The sequence below is a fragment of the Zalophus californianus genome, chromosome 2, assembly GCF_009762305.2.
Source record: "Zalophus californianus isolate mZalCal1 chromosome 2, mZalCal1.pri.v2, whole genome shotgun sequence".
NCBI classification, from domain to species: domain Eukaryota; kingdom Metazoa; phylum Chordata; class Mammalia; order Carnivora; family Otariidae; genus Zalophus; species Zalophus californianus.
In genome coordinates, this window is record NC_045596.1 from 167,413,260 (window position 1) to 167,432,085 (window position 18,826).

Sequence of the window (18,826 nt, forward strand, 5' to 3'; positions counted from 1 at the left end):
TTCCACAAAGGCTCTCTCATCAGTGGGTGATTGTCTAAGATAGTATTTTCCAAACACCACTAGACTATGGCCCTGAGGGGTTAAACCAGTTCACAAGCCACTGCAGGGTCCACAGCAGGGTCCACAGCTGGTCCCTGCATGCCTATTATCCAATGCACAGGTGGGTGAGACTCCTTCCAAGTCTCTTGGCATATGGTGCTGGGTCACATAGCTTCCACAAAGGCTCTCCCACAAAGGTCCATGGATGAATGCCAAATTGTTGTTGTTGAGGGGGGAATCAGTGAGGAACATTTTATCAAATACTTAATGAAAAAATAATATTCTCAGAAAATAGAAGAGAGTGGGCGGCTGGGTGGCTCAGTTGGTTAAGTGTCCAACTGTTCATTTCAGCTCAGGTCATGATCTCAGGGTCCTGCGATGGAGCCCTGCATTGGCTCCATGCTCAGCACAGAGTCTGCTTGTCCCTCTCCCTCCCCCTTTGCAACTCCCCACCGCTCGCACCTCTCTCTTTCTCTCAAATAAATAAAATCTTTAAAAGTAACAAAGGAAAATAGAAGGGAACATTTTAATAACATAATTCTCACACTGAAATCTGACAAAAAAAATCTACAAAAATGTAATATACCTCATCAACACAGACAAAAATCCTTAGCAAAATATTAATAAATCTAATCCAAGAATATAAAAAACAATAATACATAATAAATAATAGGTTTTATTCTAGAAATGTAGGGTTTTATTTGCCCCCCGTAATATCATAGAATATAATCTGCCATATTAACAGACTATTAGAAAAACATACTCATCTCAATAAATATGGGGAAAATATTTGAAAAAACTTGAACAGCTACTTATGAAAAAATGAGAAATAGAAGGGAATTACCTCAAGTTTATAAAGGACATTCAGGAAAAACCTATGGCTAACATCATACAGGTAACATTATACTTATTAACTAAGTATAATACTTAATGCTTTCCGCCTAAAATCACTAAAACACATGGATGTTTTACTATTCCTTACTACTTTCATTCAACATTGACCCTGTACAGTGGAATGAGGAAAGAAAAAGAAGTATATGGCATACATGCTGAAAAATAAAAATAAGACATTCTTTATTCTCAAAAGATATTTGTGTGTGTGTGTATGTGTGTGTAAAATCCAAAGGAGTCAACAAAAACCACTAGAAGAACTAGTAATCTAGGTACTGCAGACCATTAACAAATTCCAATGATCTCTGTGAAAGGTAACTTTTTAGACTAAAAAAAAAGTATACAATCAGTTTGCTTCTAGCAGTAAATTTCCTATCACCTTTGTTCATCTTTGTCAGCATTTGTATAGGAGAGGGAATAACTCTGAAATCCCTGAACATTTGTTTGGTTACCAGGCACATATACATAATGTGTTGCAAATTTTGTTCTTATGATGATTCATTCTGAGAAAGTGCTCTGAATCCTTATTTTATAATATTTTTGTCATTTAACAATTCTGTACCTATAATTCTGTACAGTTCCAAGTTCTCTGATGAGCAGTTAGAGTAAGACTTCTCTATACCTAGTAGATGTAATTTTGTTTGTTTCACTACATCAGCTCACAGATAAAAGATCAAGATACAAAAAATCAATTATATTTCTACTTATTAGGAACAAACAACTGGAAAACCAAGTTTCATGAAAGCAATACTTTTTACAATAGCACCAAAACCCAAACACCAAAACATAGGAATAATATAAAATAAAGATATAAAAAACATGTTTACTATAAACTAAAAAACACTTCTTAAAGAGCATATTCATGGTTTGCAAGACACTACATTGTTGTCAATAATCCAGAATTCATCTACAAATTCAATACAACCTCAATTAAAATCATAGCTGGCATTTCTTTTTTAGAAATTGGCAAGTTAATATTAAAGTTTAAATGGAGATGAAAAGGATTCAGAAAATCCAAAGCAATATTGAAAATAATAAACAAAGTTGAATAATTTACATTACCTGATTTTAAGGCTTACCATAAGTAATGGTAATCAATAGCATAAGGATAGACAAATAGATCAATGAAGCAGAAGAGAATCCAGAAATGGAACTACCTTACATTATCAATTGATTTTTAACAAAGATATCAAATCAATTTAATGAAAAAATCTTTTCAAGAAATGATGATGGAACAACTGGAAAGCTACGGGGGAAAAATTAATTTCAATCCTTATCTCACACCATACACAAAAATTAATTTGATTTAAAAGTTAAATCAAAACGTTTTAGAGAAAAATAATGTGCATGACCTTAGAGTAGGCACATATTTTTTAAAATAACTATAAAAGAAAAATATTTCTTTTTTTAGGCAAGATGGTGGAGGAGTAGGGAACCCTGTTTCAACCGGTCCCCTGAATTTAGCTGGATATCTACCAAACCATTCTGAACACCCACAAAATCAGCCTGGATGTAAGAATATATATCTCATCTCGACAAGCAGAAAAGCACTGCTTTTTGCAAGATAGGAAGTGCGGAGTTATTAATCTGCGGGAAGTTATTGAAGATAAACACTCCCCACTGAGTGAGAAGCCCAATGCGGGGCTTGATCCCAGGACCCCGAGGTCATAACCTGAGCTGAAGTCAAATGCTTAACTGACTGAGTCACCCAGGTGCCCCATGTTGTTCTTTTTATAGCTCTGATAGGTATAAGATTAAATTGTTTGAGATTTTTCTTGCTTCTTCTCTTAGAACTGCTTTTGCTGGATCCCAAAGGTTTTAGACTGTTGTGTTTCATTTTCATTTGTTTCCATGTACTTTTTTTTATTTTTTATTAGTTTTTTATTTTAATGCCAGTATAGCGAATTTACAGTGTTACATTAGTTTCAGATGTACAATTTAGTGATTCAACAATTCTACACATAATTACTCAGTGTTCATCATAAGTGTACTCTTAATCCCTTTCACCTATTTCACCCATACCCCACCCACTTCCCCTCTGATATGCTTTATTTTAAACAAGTACCCTCAGTTAAAGTTATTTTTTTTCTATAAGAACATTTTTTACTTGAAGCATACTTCAGAATACATGAAGTATATATATAAAACATTCATCCAAGAAAAACAGAATACACATTTTCTTCAAGTACACAGAAGAATCCCCTGATCATGTCATCATGTAAAAAGAAATATAACAAATATTAGAAAATTAAGATGACTGAAATCATACTAAGTATATTTTCCAACCACAATGGTACAAAAGGGGAAAAGCAAAAATAAAACAAAGCCAGAAAATCTCCACTGTAAATACTAAATACTTAATGTGTAAATATTAAACAGCACACTACTGCACAAGCAATAGGCCAAATAAGAAATAAAACGGCAAATCAAAATATGTCCCAATACAAAAGAAAAAAAACCACAATATTTCAAAATGTATGGGATGGAGCAAAAGCAGATGTTAGAGTGAAATTCATGCTATAAATGCTTGTATTAAGAAAAAAAGTTTAGGGGTGCCTTTTTTTAGATATGTCACCTGAGGTAAGAGAAATAAAAGAAAAAATAAACTATTGGGACTACATCAAAATAAAAATCTTCTGCACAGTGAAGGAAATAATCAACAAAATTAAAAGGCAACTGCCTGAATGGGAGAAGATATTTGCAAATGACATATCTGATAAAGGGTTAGTATCCAAAATACATAAAGAACTTATCCAACTCAACACCCAAAAAACCAAATAATCCAATTTAAAAAATGGGCAGAAGACAAAGACATTTCTCCAAAAAAGACATGCAGATGGCCAACAGACACATGAAAAGATGCTCAACATCACTCATCATGAGGGAAATGCAAATCAACACTACAATGAGGTATCACCTCACGCCTGTCAGAAGGCTAAAATCAACAACACAAGAATCAATGGGTGTTGGTGAGGATGTGGAAATAAAGGAACTCTCATGCACTACTGGTGGGAATGCAAACTAGAGCAACTACTCGGGAAAACAGTATAGTATGTTAAAAATAGAACTACCTTAGGATCCAGCAATCACACTACTGGGTATTTACCCAAAGAATGCAAAAACACTAATTCAAAAGGACACATGCACCCCTGTGTTTATAGGAGCATTATTTACAATAGCCAAGATATGGAAGCAGCCCAAGTGTCCATCAATTGATGAATAGATGAAGTAGTGGTATATATATATTATAATATTATTCAGCCATAAAAAAGAATGAATCTTGCCATTTGCACAGCATGGATAGAGCAAGTTATTAGAATGCTATAAGTCAGTCAGAAAAAGACATATACAATATAATTTCCCTTATATGAAGAATTTAGGAAACAAAACAACTGAGCAAAGGGAAACAGTGGAGAGAGGCAAATCAGGAAACAGTCTCTTAATTACAGAGAACAAACTGATGGTTACTAGAGGGGAGGTGAGTGGGGGAATGAATGAAATAGGTGATAGGGATTAAGTAGTGCATTTCTCATGATGAGCATTGGGTGATGTGTGGAATTGTTCAATCACTTTACTGTACACCTGAAACTAATATAACACTATATGTTAACTACACTGGAATTGAAATTTTAAAAAAATAAAATAAAATAAAAATAAAAACAAAAATGCAATAGAGAACTTCAACAACAGAATCAAGCAAACAGAAGAAACAATACACAAATCTGAAGACACGTCCAGGCACAGGGGGGAAAAAGAATGAAAAAGAGTGAAGTCCCACAGGATTATGAGACACCAACATATGGATCAATATATGCATTATTACAGTCACATTAAAAGAAAAAGAAAGAGAAAGAGGCAGAAAGCTTATTTAAGAAAAAACAGCTGAAAAAGTCCCAAATCTTGGAAGACAAATGGGTATCTAGGTTCACAAAAGTCAAAGGATCCAAAATAGAATCAACCAGGACAAGACTAAACAGATTCACATTATAAACACATTATCAAAAGTCAAGGAAAAAGAGAATTTGAAAGAAGGCAGAGAAAAGTGGCTACTCATATACAATGGAACCCCCACAAAATTATGAGTGGATTTTTTAGCAGAAACCTGGTAGGCTAGGATTGAGTGGATGATATATTTGAAGTTGAAAAAAAAAAAAATCTGCCAACCAAGAGTACTATATCCAGGAAAAATTGCCTTTTAAAAATAAAGAAAGACAGTCTTTCTCAAACACACATGAAGGAATTTATCACAACTGGACCTGCATTCAAGAAATGCTTAAGGGAGTTCCTCAAATTAAAATGAAAACACACTAAGCAGCAATGAAAAAGCATAAGAAAATGTAAATCTCAATGGTAAAAGCAAATATATGAACAACAACAGAATAATATAATGTGATGATGATACATAAACTACTCTTAACCTAATATAAAAGTTAACAAAAATTTGTTTATATTTTGAATACACAATATAAGCAGAAGCAATTCTAACTAAAAGAGCACAAAGTGTGTGGAGGGGGAGTAAAAGTATAGATTTTTTTTGTACACAATTAAAATTAAGCTGTTTTCAACTTAGAAGATTATAACTACAAGTTATTTTATACAAACCTCGAGCTGTACAAAGAAAAAATCTGTAATAGATACAAAAAGAAAAGAATCAAAGTTACTACCAAAAAAATCATCAAATTACAATGGACAACAATGACAGAGACAATACAACTGCAAAACAAACAGAAAACAATAAACAAATGGCAATAGTAAGTCTTCACCTACTATAAAGGAATTTAAAATTAAATGGATTAAATTCCCCAATCAAAGGGCATCAATTGGCCGAACGGATTAGCCTCAGGGCCCACCTGGAGCTAGCCCCTCCACTATGCATCTGCAAACAACTGGCCCAAACACTATCATCAACAGCTAATGCAGTGTGTATGCCTGGGCAGGAGGGTACAGCTATGGGTAGAATATGACAACAGCCAGTTGACATGACAGCTGCTAGTGAGCCCATAATTGGCCTTGGCCTTTGGTGCTTGCCCTGGCCTCCATCACTGTAAGTGTGTATCCAACCCGCCCTTAACCCTACACAGGCACCTGGAACAGGCCTCTACAGCCAAGCGTGTGCATTCAGTCACCTCCAGCCACCACCACTGCCTGTCCCTAGTCTCTAGCCACTGGACCTGGAGATGCTTCTGAGGACTCCAATAACCCCAGCAGCCACTGCAGACTGTCTTGACCACACAATATCCATGCCATGGACCCCAGTGGCCTAAGCCAAAGAGAAATTATACCCCGTGGACCCGATGCCACCAACATATACCCAAACTGGGTACTCTGCACCACTAGACACAGGGTCACCACCTACTCCAGAGTGCCCTCTCCCATAGATGAAAATCTTCCCTTACCAAAGTCAATCCATAAAGTCTGGAAGAGGTGACTGCTTCTTCAAATGAGTAGATAACTACATGCGGCTACAAGGATCATGAAGAAGCAGGGAAACATGATGCCACCAAAAGAATACAGTAAACCTCCAGCAAATAGCTTCACACAAGTGGATATCCAGGAACTATCTGACAAATAATTCAAAATAATTATTCTAACAATACTCAGAGAGCTAGAAGAGAACACATGAATACAGATAAACAATTTAATAAAATCAAAAAACAACACAAGAACAAAATGAGATGCTCAACAAATAGAAAACATAAAAAGAACCAAACAGAAATTTTGGAGCTGAATAATCCAATAACTAAACTGAAGAATTGAGTAGAATAGTTCAACAGTAGAACTGACCAAGCAAGCAGAAGAATCAGTAAGCTAGAAGACAGATCAATTGAAATTATCCAATCAGAGAAACTAATGGAAAAAGAATGAAAGGGAATAAAGAAAGCCTATGTGACTTATAGGACACCTTTGAGAGAAATGCATCACTGGAGTCCCAGAAAGAGAAGAGAGGGATAAAGGAGTAGAAGGCTTACTTAAAGAAATAATGACTGAGAGAATATCTCAAACCTGGGGAGAGATTTGGACATACAAGTTTATGAAGTTAATATATCACCTCAAAATTTCAATCCAAAATGATCTTATCCAAGACACATAATAATAAAAAAGACACAGTGTAATAAAACTATCTAAAATCAACAAGAGAAAGGGGTAAAAGAAAAATATCGTCTCTCATAAAAGGGAACCCCCTCCATAAAGCTGTCAGTAGATTTCTCAGCAGAGATCTTGCAAGTCAGGTGACAATAGGATGATATAGTCAATGTTCTGAAAAAAAGAAACTGGTAACCAAAATTACTTTACCCAGCAAAGTTGTCCTTCAGAAATTAGGGTGAGATAAAGACTTCCCCTAATAAACAAAAAATAAGGGAATTGATCAACACTAAATCTGCCTTAGAAAAAATGCTAAAAGGAGTTCATCAGGCTGAAATGAAAAAAGCTAATTAGTAACGTGAACACAAATGAAAATATACAACACATTTGCAAAGGCAAGGACATAGTCAAATTCATAATATTCTAAAACTGTAATATGGTGATGTGTTAACTCTAGTATAAAGGTTAAAGGAGAAAAGTATTAAAAATAGCAATAGCTACAATAATTCCTTAGTGGATACACACTACAAAAAGATGTAATTGTGACATCAAAAACATAACAGGAGGGGAGACATGAGAAGGGTTTTGAAATGGATCAAACATAGTACTATTGGCATAAATAAAATAAACTCTTATACATATATTTTATGGAAATCTTACAGTAACCATAAACAAAAATCTGCAGATTAACAATAAAGAGATGAGAGAGGTGGAGTAAGATGGCAGAGGTGTAGGAGACATGGATTTCATCTGGTCCCAGGGATTCAGCTGGATAGGGATCAAACAATTCTGAAAACATACCAACTCAACAGGAAATGGAAGAAAAGAATAGCAACAATTCTCTGAACAGAAAAGCGACCACTTTCTGGAAGGTAGGACGTGTGGAGAAGTGAATCCGAGGCGATATTCGGGAGGATAGACGGCGGGGGAGGGGGCCTCCGTCGGCCACTTCTGGCAAGTGATAGAGCAACAGAGCACTAAATTGGAACTTTTAGAAGTCGGTTCCACTGAGGGACGTCGCTCTAGTGGCTAAGTGGGGGGTGGAACCCTCGTGGGACCGTGTGGTCTCAGGACCCTCGGGGTCACAGAAAGACCGGGGGTGCCTAAGTGTGGCAGAGCTCCCAGGTATCAGAGAGAGGAAGCCGGCTGCAGAGACGGAGCCAAGGCACGGGTTCTCAGCTTGGGGTTGTCATAAACTGTGATCCACGGCACAGTCAGGCCACTGCTCCTCCAGCAGGGACCCAAAAAGTGGCAGAACTGGGGAGAGTTCCCTTCCTCCCCCGGGAGGAGCCGTGTGGGAGTGCACCACAGGGATCTGCTGGGTTTGGAGACTCCACACGGGGTCGTGCGCCAGAGATAGAAATGCTCGGTCACAGGCCGCGTGAGCACAAAGTGCGGCCGGAGACCAGGGAGACGGGAGTGATTGACGGCTTTTCTCTGGGGGCACACTGAGGAGTGGGGCCCGAGTTCTCGGCTCCCCCGGGGCGGAGATTGGGAGGCCGCCACTTTCACTTTCGTCCTCCAAAGCTGTACGGAAACCTTGCAGGGAACAAAAGCTCCCGAGAGGAAACCTGAGCAGATTACTTAGCCTGGACCCGGCAAGGGCGGGGCAATTCCGCCTCAGGCAAAGACATTTAGGATCCAGGACAACAGGGCCCTCCCCTAGAAGATGAGCAGGAACAGCCGGCCAAGACCAAGTTTACCAATCAATGAGAACGGTAGAACTACAGTGCTACGGGAATACTGCACATAAAATCCATGGCTTTTTTACCATGATTCTTTAGTCTTTCAAAGTTAATTTTTTAACTGTCTTTTTTTTTAATTTTTCATTTTCACTTTTTCAACCAACATCTTCTCAATCCTCTTTTTTAAAAAATATTTTTCATTTTTAGAGTCATATTCTATCCCTTCATAGTAGTTACCCTTATTTTTGGCATATATATATAAGTTGTTCTTTCTTTGAAATTCTGAGATACAGTTTCTTCTGACAGATCAAAATATACCATAAATCTCTAGTGTATGGCTTTGTTCTAGTCTCCTGCCTGATCACATTCTCTCCTTTTTGTTAATCCTCTTCTTTCTTTTTTCAACCAACTACTTATCAATTCCTTTTATAAAATCTTTTATAATTTTCATCTTTACAGTCATATTCCATCCCTTCATCATATTAACCCTTATTTTTGTACATACATAAATTTTTCTTTCTTTAAAATTTTGAGAAGCACTCTCTTCTAACTGACCAAAATATGCCCAAAATCTAGTGTGTGGCCCTGATCTATGCACCAGCCTGATCATATTTGATCATATTGGTTATTTTTGGTTTGGTTTTTGTTTCTTGTTATCATTTTCATTTTCTTTTTCTTTTTTTTCTTCTTTCTTTCCCTTTCTTTTCCCCCAGTATCAGGTCTTTTCAGATTTGTTGTGTCTCTTTCTGGGGACATTGTTACCCCGTTGTTACCCTGTCAAAAATCTCCCAACAAACAAGAGAACAGGGCCAGATGGCTTCCCAGGGGAATTCTACCAAACATTTCAAGAAGAATGAATACCTATCCTTCTGAAACTGTTCCAAAAGATAGAAATGGAAGAAAAACATCCCAACTTGTTTTATGAGGCCACCATTACCTTGATCCCAAAACCAGACAAAGACACCATCAAAAAGGAGAATTACAGACCAATATCCCTGATGAACTTGGATGCAAAAATTCTCACCAAAATACTAGCCAATAGGATCCAACAGTACATTAAAAGGATTATTCACCACAACTAAGTGGGATTTATCTCTGGGCTGCAAGGTTGGTTCAACATCCGCAAATCAATCAACGTGATACAATACATTAATAAAAGAAAGAACAAGAACCATATGATCCTCTTAATAGATGCATAAAAAGCATTTGACAAAGTACAGCATCCTTTCTTGATCAAAACTCTTCAGAGTATAGGGATAAAGGGTACATACCTCAATATCATAAAAGCCGTCTATGAAAAACCCACAGCAAATATCATTCTCAATAGAGAAAAACTGAGAGCTTTCCCCCTAAGGTTAGGAACACGGCAGGGATGTCCACTATCACTATTGCTATTCAACATAGTACTAGAAGTCCTAGCCACAGCAATCAGACAACAAAAAGAAATAAAAGGCATCCAAGTCGGCAAAGAAGAAGTCAAACTCTCACTCTTTGAGGGTGATATGATACTTTATGTGGAAAATCCAAAAGACTCCACCCCAAAACTGCTAGACTCATACAGGAATTCAGTAAAGTGGCAGGAAAGAAAATCAATGCACAGAAATCAGTGGCACTCCTATACACAACCAACAAGACAGAAGAAAGAGAAATTAAGGAGTTGATCCTATTTACAATTGCACCCAAAACCATAAGATACCTAGGAATACCTAACCAAAGAGGCAAAGAATCTGTACTCAGAAAACTATAAAATACTCATGAAAGAAATAGAGGAAGACACAAAGAAATGGAAAAACGTTCCATGTTCATGGATTGGAAGAACAAATATTGTGAAGATGTCAATGCTATCTAGAGCAGTCTACACATTCAATGCAATCACATCAAAATACCTCCACTTTTTTCAAAGAAATGGAACAAATAATCCTAAAATTTGTATGGAACCAGAAAAGACCCCCGAATAGCCAGAGGAATGTTGAAAAAGAAAAGCAAAGCTGGCAGCATCACATTTCCGGACTTCAAACTCTATTACAAAGCTGTAAGCATCAAGACAGTATGGTACTGGCACAAAAACAGACACATAGATCAATGGGACAGAAGAGAGAGCCCAGAAATGGACCCTCAACTCTATGGTCAACTAATCTTTGACAAAGCAGGAAAGAATGTCCAATGGAAAAAAGACAGTCTCTTCAACAAATGGTGTTGGAAAAATTGGACAGCCACATGCAGAAGAATGAAACTGGACCATTTCCTTACACCACACACAAAAATAGACTCAAAATGGTTGAAAGACCTCAGCGTGAGACAGGAGCCCATCAACATCCTAAGGGAGAACACAGGCAGCAACCTCTTCGACCTCAGCTGCAGCAATTTCTTCCTAGAAACATCGCCAAAGGCAAGGGAAGTAAGGGCAAAAATGAACTATTGGGACTTCATCAAGATAAAAAGCTTTTGCACAGCAAAAGAAACAGTCCACAAAACCAAAAGACAACCAACAGAATGGGAAAAGATATTTGCAAATGACATATCATATAAAGGGCTAGTAACCAAAATCTATAAAGAACTTCTTAAACTCAACACCCAAAGATCAAATGATCCAATCAAGAAATGGGCAGAAGACGTGAACAGACATTCCTGCAAAGAAGACATCCAAATGGCCAACAGACACATGAAAAAGTGCTCAACATCGCTAGGCATCAGGGAAATCCATACCAAAACCTCAATGAGGTATCACCTCACACCAGTCAGAATGGCTAAAATTAACAAGTCAGGAAACGACAGATGTTGGTGTGGATGTGGAGAAAGGGGAACCCTCCTACACTGTTGGTGGGAATGCAAGCCGGTGTAGCCACTCTGGAAAACAGTATGGGAGTTCTTCAAAATGTTGAAAATAGAGCTACCATATGATCTAGCAATTGCACTACTGTGTATTTACCACAAAGATACAAATGTAGGGATCCAAAGGGGTACATGCACCCCGATATTTATAGCAGCAATGTCCACAATAACCAAACTGTAGAAAGAGCCAAGATGTCCATCAATAGAATGAATGGATAAAGATGAGGTGGTATATATATACAATGGAATATTATGCAGCCATCAAAAGGAACGAAATCTTGCCATTTGCAACGACATGGATGGAACTGGAGAGTGTTATTGCGAGCGAAATAAGTCAATCAGAGAAAGACATGTATCATATGACCTCACTGATATGAGGCATTCTTAATCTCAGGAAACAAACTGAGGGTTGCTGGAGTGGTGGGGGGTGGGAGGGATGGGGCGGCTGGGTGATAGACACTGGGGAGGGTATGTGCTATGGTGAGCACTGTGAAGTGTGCAAGACTGTTGAAGTACAGACCTGTACCTCTGAAACAAATAATACATTATATGTTTAAAAAAAAAGAAGAAGACAGCAGGAGGGAAAGAATTGGGGGGGGATTGGAGGGAGAGATGTACCATGAGAGACGATGGACTCTGAAAAACAAACTGAGGGTTCTAGAGGGGAGGGGAGTGGGGGGATGGGTTAGCCTGGTGATGGGTACTAAAGAGGGCATGTTCTGCATGGAGCACTGGGTGTATATGCAAATAATGAATCATGGAAAACTACATGAAAAACTAATGATGTAATGTATGGTGATTAAAACATAATTTTTAAAAATTAAAAAAGAAGGGAATCAAAGCATATTACTAAGAAAAATCACAAATTCACAAAGGAAGGCAGAAAGAGGAAGAAACGAAGAAACTATGAAAGAGCGAAATAACAATCAACAAGTTGGAATTAGTAAGTCCTTGCCTATCCATAAACACTCTAAATGCAAATGAGTTGAATTTTCTAATCAAACAACATGGAGTTGCTTCGTGAATGGGTAGAAAAACAAGACCCAAGTATATGCTGCCCACAAGAGAATCACTTCAGCTATGACACCCATAAGCAAATGTAGAGGAATGGAAAAAGATTTTCCATGCAAGCAGAAAACAAGCAAGCAGGGATAGCTATATGTCAGACAAAATGGACTGTAAGCCAAAATGGCAACAAGAGGGGAAAAAAGATCATTATACAATAAGGCAGTCAATTGTTCAAGAAGATATGACAATCATAAATATATATGCACCCAACATTTTAGTACCTAAATATCATAAGTACTAACAAAACTGAAGGGAAAAACTGACAACAATACAATAATACTAGAGGACTTAAAGATTCCACTTTCTACAATGGATAGATATCCAGACAGAAAATCAACAAGGAAAAGCTGGACTAATACCAGGCTTTGGACCAAATGGATATAACACATACAGAATATTCCATTTAGCAGCAGCGGAATACACATTCTTCTCAAGTTTGCATGGAACATTCTCCAGGACAGATCATATGGTAAGTCATAAAACAAGTCTTAGCAAATTTAAGACTGAAATCATACAAAGTAACTTTTCCAACAACAATGATATGGAACTGAAAATTAACAATAGAAAGAAATCTGGAAAACTCACCAGGTATGTGGAAATTAGAGAACATGCTCTGAAACGACCAGTGGGTCAAAGAAGAAATCAAACATGAAATCAAAAAATATACTGAAACAAATGAAAATGGAAGAACAACATATCAAAATCTATAGGATTCTGCAAAGCAGTTCTAAGAGGGAAGTTTATAGAAATAAAAACCTCCATATAAGAAAAAAAAAAGGTCTCAAATAAACAACCTAACTCTATATACCTCAAGGAAAAAGGAAAAAGAAAAAACAAGCCACCAGATTAGCAGATGGAAAGAAATACAAAATAAGAGTTGGTTTCTTGAAAAGACACACAAAATTGACAAATATCCAACCAGACTAAGAAAAGAAGAAGATTCAAAAAACCATAAATTAAAGAAGAAACATTATAACTGATAACATAAACACGCAAAGGATCATCAGCAACTATTATGAACAATTATATGCTGACAAACTGGATAACCTAGAAAAAGTAGATAAACTCCTAGAAACATACCTAACCAATACTAAATCATGAAAAAATAGAAAATCAGAACAGACCAATAGTGAGTAATGAGATAGAATCAGTAATCGAAAACCTCCCAACACAGAAAAGGCCAAGCCAGATAGTCTCCCTGGTGAATTATACCAAACACTTAAAGAAGAGTTAATGCCAATCATTCTCAAACTCTTCCAGAAAACTGAAGAGGAGAGACTATTTCCAAATTCATCCTATGAGGTCAGCTTTATAATGATACCAAAGTCAAATAAGAAAACTATAGACCAACATCTCTAATGAATACAGATATAAAAATTCTCAACAAAATATTGCTAAACTAAATTCAACAGAACATTAAAAGAACCAAACACCATTATCAAATGGTATCTATCTCTGGAATGCAAGGATAGTACAACATAGGCAAATCAATAACTGTGATATACCACATTAATAGAATGAAAGATAAGAGATCATAAGATCCTCTCATTAAAAACAGAAAAAGCATTTGACAAAATACAACATCCTTTCATGATAAAAATAATCAGCAAATTGAGTATAGAAGAAACATACCTTAACAAAATAAAGGTCACATATAATAAACCCACAGCCAATTCATATTCAATTGTGAAAAGCTAAAAGCTTTTCCTCTAAGATGAGGAATAAGACAAAGGTGCTCATTCACACCACTCATTTTCAACACAGTACCAGAAGCTGTAATGAGAGCTGTCAGGGAGGAAAAATAATAAAAGTCACCCAAATTGGAAAGAAAGAAGTAAAACTGTCTTGCAGAAAATATAATCTTATATAGAGATAGTCCTAAAGACCCAATCAAAAAGGTGTGTTAGAACTATTAAATTCAGTAACTCTGTAGGGTACAAAATCAACATAGAGAAATTATTTGAATTTCTATACACTAACAACAAAACAGCTTAAAAAGAAATAAAGATAACAATACCTTTCTCACTAGCATCAAAATCAATAAAATACTTCAGAATAAATTTAATCAAATAAGTGAGAGGTCTGTACCCTGAAAATTACAAGACTTTCATGAAAAAATATCTAAGATGCAAAAGGAAAGATATCCTGTGTTCCTGGATCAGAAGAATTAATAGTCAATACGACCCAACACCATCTGCAGTTTCAATGCAATCTATATCAAAATTTCAATGGCATTTTTCAGAAATAGAAAAAATTCCTAAAATTTGTATGGAACCACAGAAACTTTGAAAAGCCAAAGCAATCCTGAGAAAAAAACAAAACTAGAGGTACACAATTCCTGATTTCAATTACACAGTATGATACGGTTACAAGAGCAGACCAATGGAACAGAATGGAGAGTCCAGAACAAAACCCCATGTATATGCTCAACAAATAATTTGATGAGGGAGCCAAAAATACTCAACAAGGAAAGGAGAATCTATTTGATAAATGACACTGGGAAAACAGGATATTCACAAGCAAAAGAATAAAAGTAAACCCCTGGTTTACACAATTCACAAAAATTAACTTGAAATAGATTAAAGACTTAAATGTAAGAATGAACACCATAAAAATCCTAGAAGACATAGGGAAAAAGCATTGACATTGACACTGTTGTTGGCAATGACTTTTTAGATATGACACGAAAGCACATGCAGCAAAAACAAGAAATAATAAATGGGATTTCATCAAACTAAAAGGCTCGTGCACAGCAAACGAAACAATCAAAAAATGAAGACGATCTATGGAATGGGAGAGAATATCTGCAAGGAAAATGTCCAAAATATATAAAGAACTTGTAAAACTCAATAGCAAAAACCCAAACCTGATTTAGGAATGAGCAAAGGAATAGATTTTCAAAGACATAAAAATAGCCAAAGATACATGAAAATATGCTCAATATATCACTAATATCAGAGAAATGCAAACCAAAACCACAATAAGATAACTCCTTACATTTATTAGAATGGCTCTCATCAAAAACTCAAAGAAGTAACACGTTGGCGAAAATATGGGGAAAATGAAACACGCACTGTTGGTGGAAACGTAAATTGGTATAGCCACTATGAATAGCAGTATGGAGGTTTCTCAAAAAGTTAAAAGTAGAACTACCATATGATCCAGCAATCCCATTTCTAATCCACTTCATATCCACGGGAAATGAAAACAGGATCTTGAATAGAAATCTGCATCCTCATGTTTGTATCAGCATTATTCACAATAGGCAAGATATGGAAACAGTGTCTGTCAATGGATGGATCAATAAAGAAAATGTAGTATTTATATAAAATAACATTTTATTCAGTCATGAGGAAGAAGGAAATCCTTCCATTTGTGCCAACATGGATAAACTTGTGGGCATTATGCCAAGTGAAATAAGTTAGACAAGGAAAGACAAACCCTCTATAATATTGCTTATATGTGAAATCACCAAAAAACAAAAAACAAACAAAAACCTGAACTCAAAGAAACAAAGCGTACATAGCCTGTGATTACCATAGGCTGGTAGGTAGGGGAAAGGGAGAGATGTTTGTCAAAGGGTACCAATTTCTAGTTATAAGATGAATTAAGTTCTGGGGTTCTAAGGTACAACATGATGATTATACTTAATAATACTGTATAACATACTTGAAAGTTACTAGGAGAAAAGATTTTAAATGTTCTCACCACAGAAACAAATGGTAATTATAGGACATGATAGAGGTGTTAGCTAACAATATAGTGGTAATCATTTTGTAATATATAAGCATACCAAATCAACATATTATATACCTTAAAATGACACAACGTTATAGGTCAATTACATCTCAATAAAGCTGCAGAAGGCAGTAAGGGTCAGGACAGATTTAAACTTAAGACCTGAAACTGTAAACTACAAGAAGAAAACAAGGGAAAGCTCTTGAACATTGGTCTGGGAAATAATATTTAGATATGACCTAAGAACACAGACAACAAAAACAAAAATAGACAAGTGGGACTGCATCAAACTAAAAAACTTCTTTTTTTACAAAAATTATTTATTTATTTTTAGAGAGAGCAAGAAAGGGAGGAGGGGCAGAAGGACAGAATCTTTCAAGTAGACTCCCCACTGAGCAGGGAGCCCGATGTGGGGCTGGACCCAAGACCCATGAGATCATGACCTAAGCTGAAACCAAGAGTCAGACACTCAACTGACTGAGCCACCCAGGCGTCCCAAACTAAAAAGCTTCTTAATAAAGGAAACAATCAACAGAGTGAAAATGAGACCTGTAGGAGAAATATTGGCAAATCATGTATCTGATAATGAGTTAATCTACAAAATATGTAATAACTCATACAACTCAAGAGCAAAAAAAAAGAGATTTTAAAATAGCAAAAGACCTGCATAGACATTTCTCAAAAGAAGACATACAAATGACGATTAGATTTATGAAAATGTGCTCAGCATCACTAATCATCAGAAAAATGTAAATCAAAACCACAACTTACACATTTTAGGATAGCTATTATCAAAAAGATAAAAAATAAAAAGTGTTAGCAAGGATGTGGAGAAAGGGGAACCTTTATACACTGTTGTTGGGAATGAAGTTAGGCACAGCCATTATGGAAAACTATATAGAGACTCCTCAAAAATTAAAAATGAACTACATTATGATCAAGCAATTTCATTTATTGGTGTATATATATATATATATATGTAACTAATATGTTAAGTACCTTGATTGTGGCAATTATTTCACAAAACATCAAAACATTAATTCATATACCTTAAGTATGTATCTTTGTCAGTTATACCTTAATAAAGTTTAAAAAAATAAAAATATAGATATTCAATAGAATAAAGAATTTAAATATATAAATAAAATTTAAATTATACATACATACATATGTATATAATTATGCATATAATTATATATGTGTGTACATATGCACATTGTTATAAATATATTTATAAATGTAATATGCATACATATACACATATATAATTAATTGCCACTTGTCTTGGTAATGTAAATAAAAATATGAAGTACCAACTATGTAGATTTTACAAAACAAAATTACCTTTTCCAAATGTGATCTCACAACGTGCATCTGGATCCTGGCAGCCTCCATCATAACACATGTATTTTTCTTTACATACATGTCCATTCTGTATAGTTACATCATATGGACACTGCGGTGAGCTTCCATCACAAAACTCAGCAATATCACATTCATGATGTTTTGCTCCCCTACACTGAACACCTGCTCTTTCAATCTAATAGAAATTAAAATATAAAAAATAAAGCATTACATTTAAGAGTGTTGTGTTTCTCAATATTTATTTCAAAATTGTTCTATTTCAAAATTAATTCTATTTATAGTTTAATGATCTGTTTATTTATTAATGTCTATTAGTACCTTCTTTGTATAAAGCATTATGCTTATCATATCGAAAAAAATTGAATGTTATCAACTACAACAGGAAATAAGCATATGCACATGAAAAGTATAACACAAATATGATGTGATGATAGCCAAAGTTCTGTTTGCGTTTCAGTATAAGGGAGGAAAAATCACTTTTATTGAAATTATTTCTTGGGTGAAAACAGTGTAATTCAGACAATTTCCAAACAAAATACACTTATTCAAAGTATAGTTTCTAAGTATGGAATATTTGTAATTCTATGACAAATATGATACATAAATAACTGAGAATTAACAGAGGAAAACCAAAGGGTAAAGAGGCAGTTCTTAGAGAAGAAACTCAATCATAATTATTCTCCTGAATTATCCTGTAATTAACAGTTTTATATACAGAATCTGAAAATGTATACAAACAATCTTAAAGGGGCATCTATCTCATACTTCTTAATTGATGATTTCCAGATGACAACAAAAATATCACAGAGGTAAGAATGTAACCACTTAAGATTCTAGAAAAAAATAACAAAACTGCATTAGTCGAGGATAGTCAAGAACACAGAACCCATGGTAGGTAGTTCACTAGAGGGACTGTCATATGACAAATCTGTTACAAATGTATTGCAGGAGCTGAAAAGGAAAACAGGGGACAAGAGTCAACATCTTCAACATAAAAACTAATATGTGATCTTTCAATTAAATGATCTTTGAATAAATAATAAATTTGTAGTTTAAACTTTGTGCTAACGAAGGATTTAGAAAGTGCTATTCTATGTGCTATGGTGAGCGCTTTGAATTGTGTA

The 18,826-nt window shown here is 35.5% G+C and overlaps 1 protein-coding gene across 20 annotated transcripts in view; it reads right to left on the reverse strand.

Annotated features, from left to right (window-relative positions):
- Positions 1 to 18,826, reverse strand: part of LOC113925641 (disintegrin and metalloproteinase domain-containing protein 32-like) — a 191,654-nt gene that overhangs the window by 59,251 nt on the left and 113,577 nt on the right. For all 20 annotated transcript variants that reach the window (XR_003521008.1, XR_003521012.1, XR_003521011.1 and 17 more), the window contains exon 14: positions 17,682 to 17,877. Coding sequence is in view for 15 of the 20 variants with exons in the window: in XM_027600148.1 (XP_027455949.1) it covers positions 17,682 to 17,877 (196 nt within the window). In the remaining 5 variants the exon portion in view is untranslated. The remainder of the gene's footprint in view (positions 1 to 17,681; positions 17,878 to 18,826) is intronic.